This window comes from Eretmochelys imbricata, chromosome 3 (assembly GCF_965152235.1).
Source record: "Eretmochelys imbricata isolate rEreImb1 chromosome 3, rEreImb1.hap1, whole genome shotgun sequence".
NCBI classification, from domain to species: Eukaryota; Metazoa; Chordata; order Testudines; family Cheloniidae; genus Eretmochelys; species Eretmochelys imbricata.
In genome coordinates, this window is record NC_135574.1 from 197,867,114 (window position 1) to 197,893,052 (window position 25,939).

The 25,939-nt window shown below is 39.9% G+C and overlaps 1 protein-coding gene across 1 annotated transcript in view; it reads right to left on the reverse strand.

Annotated features, from left to right (window-relative positions):
* Nucleotides 1-25,939, reverse strand: part of MACROD2 (mono-ADP ribosylhydrolase 2) — a 1,333,771-nt gene that overhangs the window by 37,158 nt on the left and 1,270,674 nt on the right. The window contains exons 14-16 of the mRNA XM_077812043.1: nt 16,114-16,191; nt 15,310-15,384; nt 14,560-14,655 (exon numbers count right to left, since the gene is read on the reverse strand). Of these exons, the coding sequence (XP_077668169.1) occupies nt 14,560-14,655; nt 15,310-15,384; nt 16,114-16,191 (249 nt within the window). The remainder of the gene's footprint in view (nt 1-14,559; nt 14,656-15,309; nt 15,385-16,113; nt 16,192-25,939) is intronic.

A 25,939-nucleotide genomic window follows, 5' to 3' on the forward strand; every position in this document is an offset into this window, starting at 1 on the left:
AATCACACCAGCTCCCTGGAAGGGGAGGGGGGCGCGGCAGAAGAGGCGGAGCGGGGTGGGGGCAGGGCTGGAGTGTCAAGTTTTCAGCAATTAGAAAGTTGGCAATCCTAACCCTGGAACACAAATCTTGCTGGAAAAAATGCAACAATTTAGGTCAAATAATAGATTTCACTGGGAAAATCCCACATTTTCCTATCATGTAAAAATTGATTTTTTGTATTTACATCTAGCAATTTTAATTATATTCAAATATTTATCTCTAGAATGGCTAAATTAGTAGGTACTTAATTGTACTGATACAAAACACCTGACGCTTGGGTCCTCTCACTTGCCTGCACACGCAAAGCACAGAGTATATAATTCAATAAAATGGCAAATGTCCACAAGGCATCTGTGGTGTATCTGACATCCCACAGAAAATCTGTGCTTCACACATTTAAGCAAATTCCTAGTGTGAGGTATGAGAAAAAAAGATTTTTTAAAAAGCCCTTGCCCAACTAGATAATTAGATATATGGATAATGACTTAAGATTAATAATAAAAGTACATATGTGACTATGCAAAAACAAATGCTGTTCCATGTCAAATACAAAGCAGGATGCAAATCTGTTTTTCTGTTAATTAATCTAGCTTTCATCTCAACTGCTCTGATCTGTAAATAAAGCTCACATGCTAGTTTCAAATAACTCACTGAATGCATCCGATGAAGTGAGCTGTAGCTCACGAAAGCTTATGCTCAAATAAATTGGTTAGTCTCTAAGGTGCCACAAGTCCTCCTTTTCTTTTTGCGGACACAGACTAACTAACATGGCTGCTACTCTGAAACCTGTCGATAATAATAATAAATACCCAAGAGATTCTTATAGAGCTGGCTAGCTAATTGTGTTTGCAGTTTTCTGTTACTCAAGGGTGCCTACTCATGAGCTCATGATTGAAATCAGTTAAAAGCATCTGAACTCTGACCTAGCCTGAGGGTCAGAGTCCTCAGTTAAATACTGCCACCTATCAAATACACGCAAACACAGACAGAAACCCAGGAGGCTTCATGACTATTCTGAAAATTAAAAATAGAAGGCGGGGAGAAGCGAGCGAGTGAACAAATGGTCTCTGCCACCAAGTTATATTGTGCTTTCTTGCAGATATGCCTAACCTTTCAGGATTTGCTTTTCAAGCTCTTTATTGAAATCGCTCAGGTCTTTAACTGATCTCCCCTGGGGGCTGAAAAGCCTTAAGCTAATTAAGCACGGCTGAGACATGCTTGATGAGATGAGAAAAACATGAAGCTTTTGAAAGGGTGAAAAATCTCTGGCCATCTGCTAGTGGTGTTGCAAAGAGAACAATGAGGAAGAATAAACGGGACAGCCTAGCCGGAGTGAAAAGGTACAGGATTCCTTTAATTACTGGGTCAATGAGACCATTACTGCTTGGAATGCCTGTGAAAGCCAGCAAACAAGCTTAGGAGGCTCAGCAAAAACAACAGCTCTTAGCAAAAAAAGAATTTGAAAGAAAGTGAATTGGGTCAGCTTTCCCCAAGAAATGTCTGTTAATTAAAAACCATAGGTAATGTATGAGGGAGGGAAGGCCCCTTAATTGGAATTAGATTGTAGAACGGCCTCATCTCTCTCTCCTTTTATTTTGTGCGTCTCAGAGGCCCTGCAGATGGAGCTCTGTTTAAATGAATACCACACAGCCAGCCAGAGAGGAGTTTCTGTTGTACTTGGCAGTACATGTAACACCAACAGACCCCCCGTCATCGGCGGGCAGGATCGAACCTGGGTCCTCTGGAGCTAAATGCTTGAGCTAAAAGCCATATGGCCCTTAGCTAAGGTTGTAGAGCAAACACATTAATTGTTCTCTAAGTGGTCTTGGTGCCACTAGATGGGACAGAACACCACACACAGGAGGTGGGTGGGTTACAAACTTCCCCTAGCTGAGGAACCATGTCCTGAGCTTCAGAGACTTCCCAGCTGAAATCCCAGACGAGCCTCCGCTTGTAACACCGACAGACCAGGGTCATCGGCAGGCGGGATCGAACCTGGGACTTCAGTGCATGAGTCTCTAGTGCACGAGCTAAAAGCCCACTGGTTCTTAGCTAAGGCTGTAGGGCAGACTCATTGATTTATAAGTGGTCTTGGTGCCCTAGAGGGGACAGAACACCACACTCAGGAGGTGCGTGGGTTACATACAGGTGAAGAGCCTGCATTTAGGTTTTAAATGCATGCCCTGGTGTTTATTCAGTATGACAAACAGTTCACGTGTTACAGCCTCTTAAGACCTGGTTAAGACTCCTCGGTGTTTTCCAGTCTTTTACAATTCACTAGAGAAATGTGTAGAGTTTAGGGGGCCACTTTCTGAACATGCAGTAGTATAACACTATCTTAAGTGGCGTTGTCAGCCATGAACTGTGAAAATCACAAATGGGATCTAAATGAAGAACACAATGATGTTCTCTCTTCCCACAAATTATCGGTGTGAGAGTTAAGCTGACTATGGCTGCATGCTAGGGATAAGCAAGGTGCTTCTGATGCAATAAGCAGCACCCGAACTCTTGTCAAAAAGACAGTAACTTCTTTTTAGAAATGTGAATATGTACAGATCATCTTTTCCACATTATTTCAGTTTGATGTAGTTAAATCATGCTCTGCTGGGATCCAGTCATATTTCACAAGCTAAACAGGATTAGGCAGGTCAGACTCTTAAGGATTAATTAGGAGCTGCCAGAAGTGGTAAAGACACTCCATTATTGGAAGGTGCTGTCTTTAGAATGAGACATAAAAACAAGGTCCTGATGACTTGTGGTCATTAAAAATGCCATGGCAACTTTTGAAAAACAATGGTGTTAACCCCAAGATTGTAATCAAATTTCAGTTTGCATTCCTCCACCCCAAATTACCCTTGCTGTTCCGTTTGGGAGAGGTACTCTGCACTTTGCATCTTAAACTGTTGCACGTTCATGTAGCATTGCTGTTAAATAATTGTGGTGTTTGATGCCAGTGGGGGGCAGCATTTCAAAGGTCGATAATATGATCACCATATTAATCAGTTTGTGAAACAATGTGGGATCCTTTAAACAGGTGTTGTGTATATCTATTTCTTATCACTATTTTTTCATGCGTATGCACTTCCAGCTGGCACCTGAAGCAGAAATACAATTTAGAAGGTCTGTTCTCTCAAAATTTTAGGACCAACCCAAAGCAGGCAATACTAGAAATATTGTTTAAAGACTTTTCTTGGAATATGTCCAGCCCAATGCTGCAGATCCAAGAAGGTCAGATAGTTTTAACAAGCATGGAGAGGTATGACCTTGGAAGACCAAGAAGCAGGATAAACAAAAACCACTGAGGGTACCGGTTTAGTACATCTGGACTCTAAGGGGAAGTTGTTCACTATACCCACTTACCACTGTTTTAGAGTAGAACAGTGGTTCTCCAACTATGGGGCAGGTCGGAGGCCTGGGAATATGTCAAGGGCGTCGCAAGTTATCTACTTTTATTTATGTTTTCCGAAGATCGGGGATAAAAGGCACAGCTGGAGCCCCAATGCCAACAGCCACACCCCCGCCACTTGGGCTTGGGTTCTCCTTCCCCCCTCCCCAATCCCTCACAAGGGAGGCAGCCCAGGCTTGTGCTCTCTTTCCCCTCTCCCCACCACCCCTTCCCATTCCCTCACCGGGAGGCAGCGAAGCTCCGGCTGTCAGCCCCGGGACAGCAGCAGCAACACAGAAGTAAGGGGGGCAATGGGTGCTAAGTCTGCTGTGAAAAGTAATGACAAATATCACTTTTCACATTGTCATCCTTACTTCTGTTCTGCTGCCTTCAAAGGTGGGTGCCCCGCCAGCAGCCGCTGCTCTCTGTTCTGCCTTCAGAGCTGGGTGGCAGTATATGTACTTTGTGGGGGGGGGGGGGGGGGGGGGAGGAGGAGGAGGGCAGGACATAAACGACTACAGACACAAAGAAAGGGGGCCAGATTAAATAAATTTGAGGACCACTGGTGTAGAAGAATCCCTGAGCCCTCTGGTGGGATTTCTGTAGGCTGTACCTCACCCTAAATAGGCCCCACAAGCCAGACAGTGGCCAGACAATGGGTCTAATTTGGGTTAATTCCCATCAGGGCTTTTGAAGTTCTAACTAGGGTAGACTCCCTTAGCTGATGAAATCAGGTGCAGCTCAACACAGCTGTGCTTAAAACATTCAAAAGAGAAGAGGAAACCATGTGCTGACCAGAATCCAGGCCAAGAAGCTCTGGAGATAGAAACTCTGTCCTGGTTATGCTCTCTCATTTGGTTTTGGATTGGTGTTCACAGACTACCAAATTGAGCCAAGAAAACATGGGCAGGGACGTTCCTGGTTTGTGTTATTTTGACTGAATAAGAGGCTTGTAAATAAACTGGAAACCCAGAGCTGTGCTTCCTGTGAACTCTTTCCAGTCACTCAGACCGTAACCTTGCCACACTGATCTGTGACCTCACACTTTTGTGATCCAGGTCAGGTGGTATTGAGGAAAGGCCTATTCTCCTTTGCTCTCAGAATCCAAAATGTTTTAACTTGTTTAACTTATTTTTTTAATCCATGTGAAAAAGGTGTAAGTGTTCAATTTTTTACTCCACTGAGAAAACACTGGACATACAAACATGTCGTCTTAAGAACTGACAGGTAAAATAGATATTGAGTGTTTTTTGAGGGGCTCTGCTAAATGCCATAAAGATGTATTTGGTCTGTTCATGTCAGCTAGCAAGCCCTGTACCTTGAGCAGGAACATCATTTCTGTGACATATGATTATTAGAGAAACCATACACTTCACACCATTGATTGACCACAACAGGAACATTTTCATACCCTCAAAAGAAAAGGACTGGAGCAAAGACATCAGTGCCCAGCATTTCAGGATAAAGACCCCACTCCATTGAAATAATAATTTAGGTGGTTTTGTGGTTTACCTTTGTGCACTAAGGAAGGCACTGGAAGTCAAAGCATTCAGGGCTGAAAACGATGGATGACTTCTAAGCACATGAGAAGAATACTCAAAAGGTTGTGAAATGTTTGAACATCGAGTTCTGTTTAGAAAGTGTTAGCTATGGAACAATTACAGTGGTGAGCATCCTGCTCAGTATAAAGTAAGGGAGGAGAAAAAAACCGCACAATGCAATTCATATTCGTCTAGTGCCTTTCATACAAAAAAGATTCATAGAACATTTGGCAGCTGATTATAGTCTATCTAAAGAAAGTGCAAACTATGCTGGTTGCAACACAATGTGCAGGCTCTGTGGCATCCGTGATTATGGCAGGACAGGAAGAAAGGGGTGGAATGGTCAAGTTTCATCAGAAAGGCTCAGCAAGTTGGTTCTGATAGTTTTAATAGCGGGAAAGATTAGGAAAAAGGTACTTGCAGAGAGAGGAGATGTTGAACACTTCTGATGAATCCACTGACCCCCTGAGGGATTGAGGTGGGAGTGGATCCCACTGCTTCATGCAGTTGCAGCCTGTGTGGGTGTGCGTGCGTGCAGGGAGAATGAGGTGTGTGTGCAATCTTAGGCTTCTTCCCTAGGACTAGGGCACAAGCATACTGATGGTTACCTCACACTCATCTTGAGGTGAGATTTGATGAGAGTCAACCAAGGGCAGGTAAGCTGTTCCAGATGGTGAGGTCTGTATGGCTGAATGCTCAACTGTATAAAGAAAAGGTGAGGGGACAGAAAGTCAACTATTGGAAAAGTGTGAGTAACAGGCAGAAAAATAGAAAGAAGTGGCTTAAAAGAAATGAGGAGAAGACACTACCATGGAAGAGCTGAGTGAGGACATGATATTTTCACTGCTTCCCTTGCTTGGGGTTTCTACTGGTTAGAGACCATTTTAATTTCTATTGGGTTGCCATAGGACTGCAGAGAGACTGCAGCAGAGATGTGCTAAAATCAGTGCATTCCCCAGATTAGTTACCCTGCACACATCTCCTCCTCAGCTAGAACTGCTCATTATTTGGATGGTGCTGGCCCTGTCCCCATCGATCTCTGTGCAAGGGAGGTTGTGCCTGCTTTGTGACACCACAACTTGGGGCTGTGCAGAAGCAGGCATAAACTACGGGAGAATCTGGCCCTTGGTCTTTAAAGAGAGGAGCCTGGGACAGAATTGCAGAGGTGGAGGAGGGAACAGAATCACAGATAACCTTAGTGGGAGAGGAGAGAGCAGGGTCAAAAAAAGGAAGGGATGACTGAGAGGATGTTTTTAGACTGCTCATCCCACAACTGCATTACTCTTATGGAACACTTTCTTGTTCTACACTTGAGACAAAAGAGACCTACCAAGTCTTCCGCTTCCACTGCTTGCTTTCCTCCGTCTATTCCCCAGTCTCTGGGTCTTCTAAAGGTGCAGTTATGAAAGCATCCTACAGAATTTATTTAATGAATATTCATTAGCTATGTAGGGTCTTGCACCTTGTGTGGTCATTAATACTTGTGCAAGGTAGATGTAAAATGCTACCACCACTTGCATGGCATATAGAATTCTGATTTAGTAGCACTTTGCCCTCACTTTGCACAGGTTTAAATGATTACACAAGATGTAAGGCAGTGAAGAAGCAATTATAGATTCCTGTTAATGCCAATTATAGAGACAATTGAGTTGGACCCAAACATGTAAATCCATTCCCTGTCCTGGACTAATTCTATCAATGTGATTCACTAAAAATAACATGAACTCTTACTTTTTGAATGTTAAGAAGCACAAAAATATACACATGCTGGACCAAATTCTTCCCTGATGTGACTTCCCTGATAGATCAAAATGAAATTACACCAGGAATTAATGTGGCGTTTTGGATCTATTTTAATACGCACATGAAGTTCCTGTTATCATTAATAGGAGTTAAACTCACAATTCAGCAGAAAGAATAGATTCCTATATAATGTATTATTTTCACTATGTACTTGGATGCTGTTTGATATGTTTTGAAACAAGTATGTGTTTCAGTTGCAGGAGCTACTGCTGATTCTCCGGAGATTTATGCTAAAACCAAAGACTGGTAATCTTCAACACAATGTGAAATAAGGATTCCATTAACTACCAATTTTTTTATGTTAAAAGGTCATTATCATTGTCTTAAAGCTGTTTAAACCATGTATATCACAAGTACAAAACATCTAACATCATAAAATAATACCATAAACATATGAAAAGTTAAAATGACTTAAAAGTTAAAAGTTCAAATCATCTGCTTTTCAGTGGGATTTCATATAGTTTTATATGCTTATTGGCACTATTACTGTGGTAAATATCTTGAAAAATATCCAATTTCTTATTAGGATTCTCAGAGATTTTCTTTTCTTTGGAAGATCTCTGAACAGTTATTTAATTAGATTTAATGTTGAATGTGTTTCTATTCAGTACTTCTATTCAGTATTTTTCTATTCAAAAATTGGTTATTTGAACAAAACAAAAGCCACATTGCAAAAATTTTCAGAATTAACAATATCTTTTAAGTGGAGAAAAAAATGGCTAATTCATTTTGATAGCATTTCTGTTTTGCTTGCTGGCAATAAAATGAAGAAAACAATCAAACGCTACAAACTTTAAACGCCATCATTGTAAAAAGTATTTGCTTGTCTTCTTTCTTTTTTGTTCCCTACTATCAAAGCAGATGTCATAAAATGACTGTGGCAAAATGTTTAAGCTGCAAGATTCCCTAATGGTTTCTATTTTTATTAGCACATTGAAAGATGGAATCCTCCCAGTGAAAGAAATGAAAAATAATTAAAATTTAAAACAGAGCTTGCACCACCTGTTCTTTACAGATACTCATTCTAGCCTGATATAGGGAGAACAATGAAAAGAAACAGAACTTCTTTCAGTTATTGAGAATATCATCACATTATTTTCTCCTAGAGGGTTGTAACTGGTGTCCAAACCAGGTCACAGGCACAGTAATAACCGGACCATGCTGCTAATGTACAACATAGCTGATGATTCCTGTAGATTAGCTATGACTTTGGAATCTTGTAGTTGTTAGTAGTCTATTCCACTGTAATGACAGAGTACTTCACTGTCATTGATTCATATATTGATACTACTATATTTTTTGTGATACAGAGCAGCTACCGTCTTTGTAAAGCCTCACATACCACTATCTGTGTTTAGGTTCTTCAGCAAAGCCATAGACTACGTAGCAGAATTACTGGGGGACAAGGGGAGCTACTGCTGACTTTCCTTTTTTAGCTCCTACAGAGTTCAGAATAGAGCCCTGTAACCTGCAGAACTAACAGACTTTGTAAAGCAACTCATGAATACATCACCCTCAGCCATTCAAGGATTCTATACAAACCTACTAGAATGCCAAACCTATGGGAAACATTTCTCCTAATCTCATAAAAATAGAGTTACCGTACGGTCTTTGTCAGCAATGACAATAAAGGGGAAAATGAAACAACTCTACTTTTCGACCCCAGCTATGGTTCTTCCAACAGAGATGAGAGATATTCACTGAAGGTAAAGATTGCACTGCCATTGACCATAGTGGACCTATTCACTGGATATTGAAATTCCACTTTGAAAGTTCTTTAACTGACTAATATCACAAACACAAAATTCACTTTAAACTTTTTTAAAAAGTTGTCTAGAAAAATAACAGCACAGAAAATGATTCATGTTGTAAACTTGCCAGTATTCTCAGGGGGTACACTCTGCATGGATTTCTACTGAGACCTTTGTTTTCATCACACCCCAGCTACTTCCAGCATGTCTGCTCTTCTGATAGTCCACTTCTTCATATGGCTTGGAATCAGACTGTTGCAAAATATGCGGTACAAGATTAAATCCACAATTCACCTGTTTTTGACTTCACAGAATTTCTCCCCGCATGCAAAATGTTCAAAGCTGGGGATAATTCTTTTGTGTATTTTCTGGGTAGCGGCAGAATTCTGTGCTGCATTTCAAATTTAGGGCTAGATTGTGTTTATACAATCAGACCTGTTTACGAGCCAATGTGTAGCTGTGCTGCCCTGGGAACACTCTACCCTCAGCCACAATTCCTTAGCCGCTTCCTCCTTGTTCCTGAGGGTATTATCTATTACTGCTTTGTATCCGCAGAAGATTGTCAGATCCACATCATCTTGGACTACAAAGGATTATAAACATATGAGGTCTTTAAACCCTCATGCATCAGGACATAAGTGATGGGGCTTAGGAATAAACTTCTCCCATGGAAAGCCTAAGGCATTTCATTTTAGGGCTTCTTGCACTTCATCTGAAGTAGCTGGCATGGGCCGCTGTCAAAGAATAGACAGACCAAAGGCCTGATTCAGTACAGCAATCCCTTTGTTCCTAGTGTAACCCACGCCTGCTTGGTATGGCACTCTGTTCCCTTCTAGTGGCACCTAGCTAGAGATTGATGAGTCTGCTACAACCTTAGCTAAGAGAGATGTGGCTTTTAGCTCATGCAGTTGAGACTCATATATTAAGCTTCAAAAGTCCCAGGTTTGATCCTGCCCACTGATGACTGGGGTCTGTTGACGTTACACTAGGACAACTCAATAAACACATATGGAGTTTCTAATTTAAGATATTTTAGATACATGAAATTCCAAAATAGATTAGATTTTTCCAGAAAAACAAAGAACTTCTCATTTTTAAAATCTCACCTCTCCACACGTCTTGTCCATTTCAGCTCTTTAGAGAAGGTGTTGGAGATGAGAAGAAATTGGGTTTACAAAAAAAAGCTAGTTACAACTACTGTGGCTCCATACTAAAGATGTCAGTTTTGTTTCAAATCTTTCTGAGATTTATTTTGTTTCTTTATCATAGCAAACAATGACATAGCAAAGAATTTATGACTTCTGTCAATATCTTCAAATGTATGTGAAAATCCTTGAAGCAAGTATATATTAGAAAAATTGAGACATCTTCCTCACCAGATTTCAAGGATATATAATTTTCTCAAAGTTTATACTGCAAAGGCACCTATTCATTTCTAAAGAATTTATGGGTGAAAGACCTGGAATTCAGCTGTTCAAATGAAGAATGGATCAAATGATGGATAAGCAGTTACTTGCCTACTCACTGGTAGATATATTGGCAGCTCTGGATCAAAATTATAGGTAGGACACTGTAATATGTCTTAGCCTCTATGTGGATTCATTACAGCACTTTAAAAAGTACCCTTCAGCGGTGGGTTGTGTCTAACTATTCAGTGCAGTTCTGCTTCTGCTCTTTTGCAGACCCCTACAAGAAAGTAAACATTTGTACTATCTAGTGTAGGCAGTGAGCAGCTACCCAAATTGGATCCTTCATTTATAAGAATTATTCCATTAAATTAGCAGCTGTGCGTTGTACATACAAGAGAGTGGAAGGCACAGTTATTTTACTCTGAATTTACTTTCTCACTTTTCTGAGTGGGGCAGCATTCCAGGTGTCACAGTAATAGGACCTCTACTGAGGATATTCACCTCAAACTGAGGAGGTGATGTTGGGAAAATGGCACTGGTTTCCAGACTAAAATGAAGAGACAGAAATCTCCTACAGAACTGCTCTGACAAAAGAGATTACAAACATGTTTTTGAGCTATCCAAAACTCCGATAATTGTAGGATAATATCATGGGGTGGCAATAAGAAAACAGACAATATTCTATCCAACATACAGAAAAGGGGCAAATAATGGATACTTCTGTTCACATAATACTGTCCTCCAAGGGGTAGAGCAGGCTCTAAGGTTGACAGATGAGAGAAATCATCAGATCCAATATCTTTATATAAGGAGAGACTGAGTATGTAAGTGGAGAGAGTAGGCTCAGAGCTAGGAAACAGCTATATATACACCCAAGTAATATGACTTTCATTTTCATTTGTTATAAATTATTAGCCCTGTTAAAAATAACACCAAAAAAACTGAGCTGATTCAAAATGCCACTAAAGCCTGCATGTCCATCCATTACAAAAGGATGGCAAGATTTCCAAGCGTATATATAAGAATTGCCAAATTGAAGATTAAAAGCATTTGTATGGCATTTCCCGTATGTCCTATTTGGTCAGTGATCATAAAAGGATTTGAGATTGTTCCCTAATCCTCTGAGAAATGCAGGTTTTCATTATTGTTTTGTAGACTAGTATTGAGTGGATTCTAATACCTGAAGAAAGTTACTCTAGACTGCATCTTGCTTTGTCTCTCTTTTTCTTTCTTTGCTTCCAAGTAATATATTAACTTTTAGTTAAAGTATGAAAAAAGATACCTCTATAATATTAACCCTGATTTTTATCAGTGTTTCAGAAAAAAATATTTTTGTAGAACTCACACCAAGTGTTTTTCATTGTAAAATACATTGAGAGAAACCAAGCTTGCACTACAAAATATAAATGGCCTAGGTTTAACAGGAAAAATATTAACCTCAACCAAAAAAATCTATCTTAATATATGGGATGGAAATGAAAGAGCTCATTTTTATATAGTATCAGAAATGTACCCAAAGAAAAAATGTGTGCGTTTGGATGCATCACCGCATAAGCCTGGGTTAACCCCATGGGCACAAGGAAGTGCAGGCTGCTGGCTCAATACATCCCAGGGAAAGGCAAATGGCATTTCAACCTGCCCTCCCTTTAGCATTCTGGCACAGGATGGCAGCACTAGGTTCTATCAAGGGTTCCATAACAGACCTGTCAGCAGAGATTGCTGAAGGCACGCACTGATTCAATGCTGCTTCACCCAGCCGTCCTGTATATGCCCTCTCTCTGGCCCTATTTACACTGCGGGGGTAAGTCGACCTAAGTTCTGCAACACCAACTGGAGTTGATGTAGCTTAGGTCGATTTACTGCGCTGGGTTGATGGGAGACACTCTCCTTCGACTTACCTTATGCTTCTCGTTCTGGTGGAGTACTGGAGTCGATGGGAGAGCAATCTGCGGTCGATTTAGCAGGTCTTCAATAGACCTGCTAAATCAACCCCCGGTGCATCGATGGCTGCAGCATCGATCCCCGGTAAGTGTAGACAGGTGTAGACACGCCCTCTGACTAGTAGCCACCATGTTTCAGGTTGTGGTGGCTATCAGTGGAGGGGAGGTTGAATACGCAGACACCCTTCTACCAGGGTCTGCATTGGCAAGGGGGATCTGACCCCTGTTATCCATTTAGCTGGTCCCATACCTCCACTGATGGATGTGGAATGGTCACAGACAACTCCCATGAATCCAATCACTCCTCTTATGATGACATGGTACATATCCGTCCAAGATGAGCCTAATATCTCAGCCTAGTCCTAAAACGGAACTGATGTCAAGCAGACAAGGATGGCATTCTGCACTGCTTTACATTGGAATACACATGAAGTTTTACCACAGATCAAAAGCACACTTTTCATATCAAAACAAAGTAGTATGACTGGATTTTATTTCATTGGAATAACACTCCAGTATTATCTTCTTTTTCAGCATTGCTAGTCAAAAATATGTTATTTTGTTCTACTTCCAATGTCCTGCAGGTGCTGCTGAAAACATTTAACTGAATTAGTTTGAGGCAGCTCTTTGCTTCGATGAGACACTGTTATATATAAAATCTCTTATTTATGCCAGGCGAACTCTTGCCATTAGAAGTCTCTCTGGGACATACTCATTGTACTATTTTATCTGCATCAACTGCTGTTCAATTCCCCACCCCCCTTTCCTTTCAAGATCCATCTTACAAGCTGACTAACTTTGAAACCTAATGTTGTGGCATCTGTGCACATCAAACCTGAAAGCAGCTTACAACATGTGTTGTGAAAATTATCTACACATTTTTATACACATTAGTATGAAATAAAACAAGGGGAAAGCCTTATTTTCCTTCCCTTGTCTGGATTTTTAAAAAGCATTGATTTATTTCCCCAGCCTGAGGTAGTTTAAAGGAGGATGCATTTCAAAACAAACTATAAGAAACATTTATAGGTTTATTCAAGTGCAGTTTATCCATGTGTAGAATCAACACAGTACTTCCTCCTGTTATGGGTCCAATCCAAAATCCACTGAAGTCAATGGGTGTCTTTCCATGAACATCAATGAACTTTGGATATGTAAGTACCATTAATACACCTAAATCACAATGCTCTGAAATGTTCAGAAAGACCCTTTAACTTAGTTGATCCCAGAAGCTTTTAAATAAGGGACAGGAAAAGTGCCAAGAACACCTCTTTTCTGACATTACCTTCTTTAATGAGGCATATTTTCATACTAGGTAGAACAGATGGTGAAATCTAATCTATCCACTGAGAGCTAAATGACAGTCACTCGCTGTAGGGGACAGTAAAGTATTAAAGAGAAGGAAATGTACAAATATGAAAGTACACTTTGTGCAAAAGTTGCTTTTGATGAGGCATAAAATAAAATGTAAATAATTTCTATGAGAAGGAAACTAACATAGTTCTGGTATTTGCAATTAGAATGAGTCCATATTATAAAACCTGGATTTGCATTGAAGGAGAGGAGTACTATTTACCTGGATTTGAAGTATTATATTGATTACATTATCACTGTCAGTAATAAAACACAACACAGATACCGTTAGCATTACTTGTTGTAAAGAGGTGTGTGATTAGTATCAAGTTGGATTTGCATTAAAAAAAGAGAGAGAGAGAAGATGCTGTTAAGCAAAGAGGAGTGTAACCTGGGTTTGCAATGAAGAAAAGTGTCAATACTACTAACGTGAGTTTGCAACTAAGTCAGTATCAACGTGGTCGGCAAAAGGAGTTCATCATTAGGAAGATCTAGTTAGTATTGACCTGGATTTCCAGAAAAGATCATGTTTGGGTTTTAATATGAAGCTGTAATTGACCTATATGTTCTACCAAGGAAGGTCACATAATTGCATTTGCTTTACAATTAGAGAATTATTTCCATAATATATTGCTTTTTTTATGTGAGCATGACTTTTATAAATGATTGGCTGGATGTAGGGCTCCCACAAGAATTCCTAAAACTCTGAAAATTGAACTTCTGTGTTTCTTAACAATAGAATAAATAGTGATTTAAATACTGTACTCTCGGACAAGATTACTGCTTCAGCAGGACTCTATGTGTGTGTGTTCCAAATATTGGTTTCTTTACTAGAATTACTAGCTTCATTTCATTAATTGTTAAATCTCTATTTATAACCTCATAAATCATTTAAATATCCAGTTATTGCAACTACACTCAGTATTGTACTTTCACTGACTTTAAGAGAAAGGATACTTAAATATAGATAAATTGCTTCTTTAATCAGCAGTTTTTGAAGGTAAATGTAAAAAACCCACAATAAACAGCTTGTGTGTTTATTTCAAAGCTATTTTGAAACTTGAGTATATCACTTTCCTGCCCCTTATGTTTTCTTGTGTGGCTTCCAACCAAATACATAACAACATTTTAACGCCACCTGGAAAAAAAGACTTAAAATATCATCTTCATTTGCTATGTCTTTCATTTAAGAAAATTGTTGCCGTAGTTAAATTTGTTGTAGTAAAACAAAAAATAGCTGTGCTTACCAACACAAACACAGCTTTCAAGAGAACTTGGATTTCATGCAGCAGCCTACTTGAACTCTCTGCCTACCTCTAATGTATAGAAAGTCTTACCTGTCTCTTCTTCTTTGCTTTCTTCTTTGTTTTCATCTACTATAGGAGTCATTGGCTTCTCGACCTTGATTGCATCCTCTTTATTTGACAAGGGCTCTGAATAGGATGTAATGGGAAACAGAAGTGAGACAGTTTGTTGTTCAGAACTCATGTTGAATAAAATGATGAATATATGCTACAGGTTCATCCTTGAAAACATCAGCATAGAACCAGATTGTAGAATCCTTCTCACACTGCTGAGTATTCATGTAAGCAGTGCCAGTGAGGCTGAGGGACAGTTCCAGTGAACATGGGTTCAATCCTGCAAGGGGCACTCTGGCCCCACTCCAGTAAAGCACACGCTTCACTTTAAGCTTAACTAGTCCCGCTGAAGTCACATGCTTATAGGTAGGCATGTGCTTAAATATTTTGCTGGACTAGTACCAGAGAGTTCATCACCTGGCATGATAGGGACCTAAGTGCTCACTGTCATGAGTAGGGATTGCACAATCTAGCCCTTAACTTTTTACTTTTACAATGGATGCCATTAAAAAGTCAGCATTTACCACTGAGAGTTACTGGAGATACCATCGTTATTTCCTATTCGGAGCCAAATTTGGATCTGGCATAAGGAAGGGCAATTCAATGAATGTGGCCTTCTAGGTATAGAGACATAACTGTGGTACCTCAAATGCCATAGCTCAGCTTCTGTTGATAATTAGTCATGAGTCACTGTTATCTGACTCATTGTTTATACAGCATTTCTCATACCTTCTGTTTCCATGCAGGAGCTCTGGGAATCTGTCTGAGTTTTCATTTCATCAATTGTGGAAACATCCTCTTGTCCTGTTAACATCAAAGATTGGAAATAACATCAGTGGGATACTTATGTGCATACAGAAGAGAGAACACTAAAACTGGGTACAAAACCAATATACAGCATATTTCTCTGAAGCCAGTTTGCTTGCTTGCTTTCTAATTAGAAATTATAACATTGGGGTCACTTTATAAAAGTTAAAAACAAATAGCTCTAAAATGTATGAAAGTCCTCCCCAGTATTAGTATTTAGTATGAAGTAGTAGTCAAAACAGACCACACTTAATGGAAACTCTGGACTATAGTGTTCTATTTTTTGCGAGCATACTGATTTTGATGCATCAACCATGATGAATTGTCTATCATTGGGAGCTCTGAAGCCTTCTCTGATAAAGATTTTTGGCTGTCACCAGAGTATGGATTAGCAGCTGCTTCAAACCACCTGTACTTGACACTCAAGTTACATAAAGCAATGAAACCAATATAGCAGGCTTCTGGTAACAAAAATATAATGCTCTGGGGCGACCCAGAATCAACATGGCTAAAATAAGATATCTGGAAGTCTGTTCCTTTTCCAGTAACACTAGAGATGACAGTATCAAGACTGATTGGCATATAACATCTACTAGTTATATAGTAGACATTTTCCTGAGGCAACAAAGGTCACAGGTGAAAAAGTTGAAGGCTATAACTGAAACAATTTAGGTTCCCAACTGATTCACTATTTGCATCTTAAAGAATTTCAACAGGTAACCTTACCTTCATCTTGATCTTCTTCACACATTGCATGATGTGCTGGGTCATTCTCTTGTGTGGCTTCGGACTCTTTTGAGGAATCTGATAAAAACAACAAACAAAATAATCTTGTAGTTGTTTTCTGGTGGCAACATCTGAAAACTACTTAGGACACCTGAATCCAGCACTTGAAAATACTAGATTCATATTTGGTATTAAATTACTCTGATGGCATTTCTTTTTGTTTAAACATAATATTAAATATAATTAAAAAAAGCATAGCACAGGTATAAATTGCTCAAATTAATTTCAGAAACTGTACAGTTATTGTTATGTTGTCTTCATTACTGACTTCTAACAAGGAGCTAAGTGTAAAGAAAATATAAGAAAATCAGCATGGAATCACAAAATTAATTTCTAACAAGCTAAATAATACAAAGATATGGCCAACAACAGGAAAAATAACCCATCTACTTGATTAATTATATTATCCATTTCTTGGAAATAGCAGTAGTGTAACACTGACAGACCCTGGTCTTCAGCAGGCAGGGACCTCTGGAGTTTCGTACGAGAGCCTCCACGGCATGAGCTAAAAACCATCTGCCTATTAGCTAAGGCTGAAGAGCAGACTCATTAATCTCTCTCTCTAAGTGGTCTCGGTGCCACTAGATGGGACAGAACACCACATCCAGGAGGTGTGTGGGTTACAGTAGCACTTTTCATATAAGCACTTTAAAAACATGAACCCCTATTACATCTTAGGTGAAATACTAGCCCTATTAAAGTCAATGGCAAAAGTCCTGTTGACATCAGTTGTCCCAGACTTCACTCCTGATGATGATGATGTTAGTACACTTGCTTAGTACATGCGGAAACTGAGACCCAGCTAAGTGAATTGTCCAAGATCGTACGTTGAGCCAGTGTCATAAGAACAACTAGACCAGGAGTCTGAACTCCCATTCTTCTGCACTAGCTGCAGACCTCATTAACATACAAATAAAGCATAATGTTAATAAGATATGAAGGAAAATGTTTGGCAATACAGCCCACACCATTATTGTTTCATTTATAGTGGTGAAAATAACATTATACAACTATATGATAATATATTGTTCAACTGGGCCTATAAAGTCTATGTTTTTATATTCAACCCATCACCGAGACATTTGGGGATCATTTTCTGCACAGCTTTGCCTTTGACCCTTGCTAGCACAGGCCACAGAGTCAAAGGTGAATGGAAATTTTCCAAATTTTAGGGATAAATACTGCTCTTGAGATGATAATAATGCCAGTGATAACAATAAGAGGGGATGTGTGCATATGTATCAAGAGGAAAACATACCCCAAAGTTGTGCCAGTCAGTAAAACTGTCCCATGCTGACAGATTCCTATAAGGAAACTTAACAAGCAGAGTTATGAGACAATTTGTTTATATATTAGAGCGCCATTTCCTTCTTCTAAAATAGCACAGAATGCCACCATAGGACGCTGTTCCTTAAGCCTGCCGAGAACAATTTTTGATGGATAAGTGAGGAAATCAGGTAGTTAACATCTGATCTAAATTTAATAATCTGCAGAGCAGGTATGCACTGAAAGTGTGTGGCGTTAATTAACTGCAAATAATTCCCCAAGGCAAATATTTAATTACCTGCACAGCTTCTCATTTCATTCATAGAATGACAGTACGTTTGGAAGTAGAATGGAACATGTATAGATTTTTCAAATTATCTTGCTGGTGTAAAATCTGTCCACACTAGCCCTTGCTGAACTTTTTGTTGCTGTTTTAGTTTGGACTGAAACTGCTACATAATGATATCTGCTAGACTGCAGTTTGCGGTCTCCTTTCATAGTCGGACTGCACATTTTGCTATGATTTAAAAGGGATTATTCAGTTAAACCTGAATCAAGAGCTACAGTAAATTAGAGTTTCATCAAATGGTAACCTTAATCAAAATATGAGTGCTTCACAATTAAAGCATCTCTCCAGTAATTGGGGGTGACAATACAAATCTACATGGAAATTGTCAAAGTTTACACCAAAGTGTAATCGCACTGTGTTAAACACTGGTCCCGCTAAAGTAAATGACAAAAACGTCAAGAGCACCAGGCTTTTCTCCACTGTCACTGTGTTTGTTTATGATCATGACATGTAGAGTTATCGTCTAAATTGCCACATTCTTTTTGGTTGTGCTTTAATTCAGTGTTCATAAAATGTGTTGTACTGAAAGTGCTAGGGAAGGAAGCCCTCTGCTTACCTACAGAACAGACACGGCCCAGTGCAGTGAATATGAAAGTGGCAATGCAAGCTTCCCCACTGCTACATCAAACTACCACACAAAGCTGCCTCTACCCTTACAAGGGACCACATCTAGGTGTGAGAAAACAGCCTTGCTGACCTATTCAATTGTACATCTATGCTGAGAACATCAACAAGAGAGCCAGTTAATGCCAGCTGTTGTGATGGGGACACCTAGTGGGAGACCACCAAATTTATTTCACATCGGCCTTCAAACAGTCCAAAATGGGTGTTGGGTTCAAACTAGTGACAGAGGTGAAGGACACTATATGCCATTTACAATCCTCTGAGCAATCCAGTCCCATACCTAGTGCATTCTTCTTCATACTGCTACACCTGTGACTTCAATCTTGGTTTGACTGGCCCATCTTGCTCCAAGTATGAGGAATGATTCCAATTTCATGTAAAATCAATTCAAGGTATCCAAAGCAACAATTACAAACATTGGTCAATAACAACAAATGGAGTTTTGGAGCCAAATTTATACCTAATGTAAGTGGGTGCTGCTCTGTTGTTTTCAGTGGCGTATCAAATCAGTTTACATCAGACCAATATTTGGCCTACTGTCTAGGGGTGAAAATATAGAGCAAACTAATACCACTAGACTGTAAGTCATGCTGAACTTTAGCTTAAGTGCCACAGCTAGAGACCCCTATATTGTCTGGCACAGTTTTCAGATTTTAATATAACATAATTGGCTGTACATGACTGACTGATGTGAGATTGCTATTGTTATATCATTTAATTTTTTCATTAAACAGTTTTTCATTTCTGAGTTGTACAAAGCAATATAATAATATAGGATTCTAAATTATTCTAGATAATCTGCAGTGAAGATTTTGTATTACTTTTCTTTTCTTTTTTTGCAAAGAAAGTAACATGGACAAGAGTTATTGCCTAATTGTGAGAGTCAGTCAATGCTATTTCAGCAGGAGAGATCAGGCTTTACATTGGTATGCAGATTTTGACTTTCAAAATCTTTAAGGTCAAGACCATATCAAAGATTTTTTCCCCCTGAATGCAAATATTACATCAAATATTCAAGTTAAAGGGGCCAAAGATAGATTTACTTTTAGGATTAACACCAATAAAATATAGGAAAGAAGTAAACCCAGATTTATAAAGGAAATCCAGCTTATTGAAAATACATGACAAGAGTAAAAATAGAAGTTGTAAAGCACAGGGCATGAAAAGCTGTTCCTAAAATGGATATGAGGACAGATCTTCAGCTCCATTTCAATGGGGCAAAGCAGCAGGAAACTCCGAGTAAGGGAATCCGTAGGCTGAATTCAGATTCTGTAGTGATTCTACACTGTGCTCTGGTGATCCCTGGATGTTAAACAAACCCTTTACGGCCATGTGTAGCTGGGCATAAATTAGAGCAACCCTGAAGTTGCTCTAATTATGCCAGGAACTGGGACTATCCTGGCTAGCTCCATAATTGTGGAGCCAGGAAGGTGGCATAAAGGCATTGTTGTTCCCCCAGCTACTTAGCTGCACTGAGCATATTTCAGCTGCCAGCTCATGATATCCATTTAAACAATAAAGTGCCCTCGATTCTAATTATACTCATTGGTCACCATTTACCCACCGTTACCACATAGTGGTGTCTGAGATACTACAGGTTTGTTCCTTAACACAGAACTGAAAAAAACTGTACTGTACTATTTGAATTGTGGGAGAGGGCTGACTTTCTAATGATGACCTCTGTTGGTGGCCAGACACATGCAAATGCAAGTGGACAAATGACAGGCCACTTTCATTTACCTGAATACTAAGCTCATGGATATTGATGATATATATTGTGAGAATGGGGGGATCACAGTGTCCCAGTTCTTTTGAGATATTATTTTATACAATATATGGAGCTCTCCTTACACCACAACCCTCTTTCCTGACACTGTTCTTTCCTCCACACTTCCTTCCTGCTGGTATTGTCCTCCCAACCTTCTTTAACCCTTGTACTAAGGCTGCCCGGCAAATAACTGCCAACAATTCAATGTTACAGCACAATGCTGAAGCAGAATGTCATGCTGTACCACGATGACATCATGACAGACCACAGCACCCTAAACATCGGAAGAGGAAGAAATGATAAGCTAACTGAGTGACTAAAAGATTCATTTCTCTTTTCCTATTTGTTGTTCATTTGGGATTTTTTTATATTACTAAAGGCAAGAAAATAGAGGCTGTCCCGCAAGCTGCATGCTCTTGCCTGTCTCTATTATAGCCTGTCAGCACACTTTTGTCCTGTTCTAAGGGATTCTGAGCACCCCGGAGATGCACTTATGTACCTGCTTCATTTCAATCACAGGAACACTCACAATGAAGTCTATTGGACTACTCACACTGTTAAAGTTAAGCAGGTGCTTAAGTGCTTTGCTGGATCAAAGCCAGAGCACATAGCACCTTGTAGGATCCAGTCCCTTGTCCACTCTACCCTTCTTTTACTCTGAGTCTTTCTGTTTGCTTTTCCTGCTTTGCTTTATGTTACTGCATGACCTTTCTCTTTAGATACGTAGGCCTGTATATATACACACCGCCCTGGGAGTGTAAAGGACCCTTAATGGGGCTTGCAAATGTCACTTATGCCCACTTTCTCTGAGGTCCATTTAAATAGCCAGAGATGTGAGAAGGAACCTTACTGTAAATGAGAATCAGGCCCTCAGTCTTCATTTTAAAATCAAACCATGAGCAGCAATTTCCAATAGTGATTAACTCAGGATCTGCAACTACAACATTTAATGTTTTTAAAAAACAGAAAGCTAACCCAGGGTCACTTATAGGACTCTATTATGTTTTTTTGTTTTTGATTTTAAAAGGTTTTTTTGGTAAGAGCAAGAGAGGCTTTGTGATATTTCAAACAGCAGCAATGTGATTGTCTCTGTCTTTTAAATATAGCCAGTCCTCTTCCCACTTGTGCTAATGAGAATAGTTTTGATTTAATATTTTATTACATTAGTGGCTACACTTAATAGCTGATACCTCACAACAGAGATTGCAAGGGTCAGACTTATAGATCATGGATGTGACTAAACCACATGTATGATTTACGAACTTTTAGAACACTGCCTATTTGTGAGATTCAGCCCCAGGGGAGGTACATGGATTGCAATAAACTATCACCACTATTCTTACTGCACATAGATATATATTACTTTATCTTAACACTGTACAAAAGAGCATCCTTTCCCCTGTCTTTCATACCATCTCAGACTATATAAGGCAACATTGCTCAAACATAAAATTTGCAAACATTCAGGAAGAGGGGGAATGGTAAGAGCTGAATGTTAAGTGGTTTTAATGATCTTTTAAGATTCATTTCCCCAGCTATTCATTGCACGGCTTATTTACTTGTCATTTCTAATGTGCAACACATCTGGTTCTTGCATACACTCTGGATAAATCACCGTGTTTTAGAAGACTAAAGAGGGAAAAAGCAGGCCACTATAAATGAAAAAGGTTCACTGCATTTTATTTTTAACTGTGATCCTGCGAAAAATGACTGGAATATTTCTAGAGTGAAAGAAATCAAGCAGGCATCCAAAATTACAGGTAACGGTGTACATGGAAGCTGGCACATGATTAGGGTATTCTTGTGCCTCATAAATTGAGAAAAACGTGTTAAAATGGAATACTATAAAATGGTGATTTATAAGAATTTAGGGAGATATTCTTGAGCTTTGACTTTAAAATGTTATTTTTATATCTGCCAAGATTTCATTTTAATCCATCTTTATGGAGTCCAATCATTCTAGACTGGAATGGAGGGAAATTTCCTCTTAACAACACAGGGAGTTTCCAAGAGGAGAGACCATTTCCTGCTTGCAACAGAATCAGAGTGCAGACCATAGTTAATTATTTATATTGTGGTAGCATCTAGAGGCTCCATTCGGGATCAGAGCACCACTGTGCTATGCACAATGCTAGGCCCTGTACAAAAACAAAGTGAGAGGTGGTTGCCTGCCCTGAAGAGCTTGCAATATTATTAAAACAAGATGCATCCAACAGGTGCCCTACAACCAGATGGAATGGGAAAGGGAGGCTAATGGAATTGTGTTTTCATAGGCCAGATATGATTACTGCTAAATGGTTTTCAGTCAGTGAGTATTTAAAAAATTAATAAGATACATAAATAAATCAATAAAATAGATAATTGCCAGGCAGTCCAACTGCCCGTGCCGGTGATTAGCACCATAGAAGGCCCTCACGACGATAGTAGCAATTAGTTCAGTAAAAGGCCCTAGTGCCCATGCTAGTGATTAGCACCACGAAAAGTCCTGGTTGCCAAGCTGCTGATTCGTATCCTGGAAGGTCCTACTGACCATGGTAGCAGCTGTTACCATAGAAGGCCCTACTGACTACGTGAGTGATTAGCACAGTAAAAGGCCCTACCGGTCATGCTTCTGATCATCACACTAAAAAGTCCTAGAGGCCGTGCTAGTGATTAGTACAGGAAAAGGCCCTAGTGGCCACATTAGCAATTAGTACCATAGAAGGCCTATAATGGGGTTAATGGTAATAGACAGAAGGAAGAGGAGAGTCTTTCCTGGTGACAGGCAGTCAGGTTGATCGGACCCCCATGTAGCATCCAGGACTGTGAATGGTGGAGCCATGACCAATACACAAAACAAGCCCAACTACAAAGCAGGGAGAACAGAGGGGAAAAGGAGGCAAAAATGCCTGGGATAGCAGAGGGGCAAGAACCCTATGCAAGGCTGCCTCTGAGAAACCCATAAGGGGACAAAAGGAGACTGTAAGCCCTGGAATTGAAGGGCTGATTGACTCAATTTAAGTTAATAATGTATGGACTGGACTAATTGCAGACAAATTGGAAGAGACTAGTTAGGAAAAAGCTGAGACCCCCTAGAGAGACTGCACCAAGAATAGTTGACAAGGCCTTACTGATCATGCTCGTGATTAGCACTGTGGAAGGCCTTACGAGCCACAATAGCAATTAGCACTGTTGAAGGCCATACTGGCAACACAAGTGATAAGCACCAAGGAAGGCCCTAGTGGCCACATGAGTAATTAGCACCATGGAAGGACCTAGTGCCCATGTGTAGGTCTGACTTCACATAAGTAACTTGCCTCAGCAGTTCTTAATGGGCATAAATGGGAATGTGAATGGAAGGTTAAGTTGTAAATAGGGGCTTGACCAACATTATGCTGGCGTCAAGATGTTGTGCTAGCTAAGATAAACAATAACACCTTGATGCTAGAGACTATGGAGAAGATAAAACTGGAATGTAAACATCAGGTTCCATTTGAACAGCACATGGACAGAGCATGTTGTACAGGGATTGATTCCTACAAAGTAACCAAGTCAATCCAAAAACAGGCAGTGTCATGTATAACAAATTCAATGTCATGTGTAAATGTATATAAAGGAAGAGGCTATCTGTGTAACTTTGGATATGTGGTTTGCTGTATATTCACCCCCTAAGCTTCAGTCTGATCAACTCAGCGTACCTTTGCTGTATGCCAAATAAAGGAACCTGAGTGATGAAATCCGGAGTCAAACTGAGTGTTTTAGATCCCAAAGAACTGAATAAAGTGTTCTCCGAGAACAAGGTGTTCTGGATAAGCCGAATGGAAAAGGCCTCGGAGGAATTTCCAACACCACGCTAACAATCAGCACCATGGAGGACCTTCCTGAGCACACTAGCAATTGGGACCATAGAAGGCCCTACTGGCCACACTAACAATTATCATTGTAGAAGTAGGTCTTCAATGGCTTTACAGACAAGTTTAGGGAGGCTGTTCCATGCATAAGGGATGATAAAGAATGTAATGCTAATCTCTTTACAGGAGAAGCAGACAAACAGGCAATGGAGGCTGATAACATTAGTAGATTACATATTTGCCCTGAGCAGAGTGGTAAGGAGGAGCTTTTTTGAAATGTGAAAGGGCCTTAAAAGGTAAGGAGCAGAAGCCAGCATCTTCTGCAATGGAGAGTCAGAGAAGGGACACAGAGGGGGTAGGGGGTGACATGGTCAGATTGACTGGGCAGGAAGATTATTTAGGCAGAACATTTTACATGGATCAAGGATTGGTACCAACAAAAAACAGATAAGAGGAGGTTGCAGTAGTTGAGATGGATGAAGTTCTATGTGTGAGTTTTAGCTGTACAGAGAGAAAAGGCCAGATCTTGGAGATTTTACGGAGGATAGAGTGACAGGATCTGGACACAGCCTGGACATACTGAGCTGGGGAGAGGGCAGATTCAAAGACAAAGTAAATAATGAACCTCCTGTATTTCTAAAAATGATAGGTACGACGGGCACTATGAAAAGAAACATTTGGCAGGCTGGTGACGACTGGGGATCCAGACTGGTTCATGCTCGCCAATGTGGCTTCCTAGAAATCTGTATACATATCAAAGAGAAAATATGACCATTGCAACTGGAACAGGTGGTTACAGGTATCGTTAAGGCTGTTGAAACTTTTCCCATCTAAAAGGTTTTTCTTCATATACCAAAAAACGTTCCAGGCCTGCCCATGGGTGAAATTTCAAAAAAATCACTGGTAGCTGCTAGGTTCTCTGCACTTTTGAAAATTAGGTCGCTCATTGAGGTGCCTAAATATGGACTTAGAAGACTAACTTTAGGCACCTAGTTTTTTAAAACCTTGGCTTTTGATTCAGGTTTTTTTCACTCACTTACTGACATGTAATTTATACCAGCTTACACAACACCTCTGAATTTGGACCATTTATGTCTTTTAGTGACTTGTTTATCTTGGGTTGATTCTTGAGTTTTTAGGACACCAGGACTCTTCCCATGGTGAGAACTACAACTGATCAAACAGGACCTTTAAGTTTCATGAGCATTTACATATCCCCGGGATGTTTACAGTTCTCTTTATTACATGAACTGAGTTTGTTAGACTCATAGAATCATGGAAAGGCCTTGAGAAGTCATCAAGTCCAGTCCTCTCCCTGTGGCAGGACTAAGTGAACCTAGACCATCCCTGACAGATGTTTGTCCAACCTGTTTTTAAAAACCTCCAATAATGGGCTTCCACAATTTCCTTTGGATACCTATTCCAGAGTTTAACTACCCTTACAGTTGGAAAGTTTGTTCCTGTGATCTAGTTAAGTCTCCCGTGATGAAGATTAAGCCCATTACTCCTTGTCCTACCTTCAGTGGACATGGAGAACAATTGATCACCATCCTCTTTATAATAGCCCTTAACATATTTGAAGACTATTACTAGGCCTCCAACCTTCTTTTCTCAAGACTAAACATGCCCAGGTTTTCTAACCTTTCCTCAAAGGTCATGTTTTCTAGACCTTTAATCATTTTTGTTGCTCTCCTCTGGATTCTCTCCAGTTTGTCCACATCTTTCCTAAAGTGTGGTACAAATAATTGGACACACGATTCCAGCTGAGGCCTCACCAGTGCTGATTAGAGCAGGACAATTACCTCCAGTGTCTAACACAGGACTCCCCAAAACATATTCCTAATTCCAGTATTACAGAGAAAAAACATCCTCTGGCTGGCTGACATTTTAACTGAAATTCAGTGAATGCAGAAAAATAGCAACATGCTT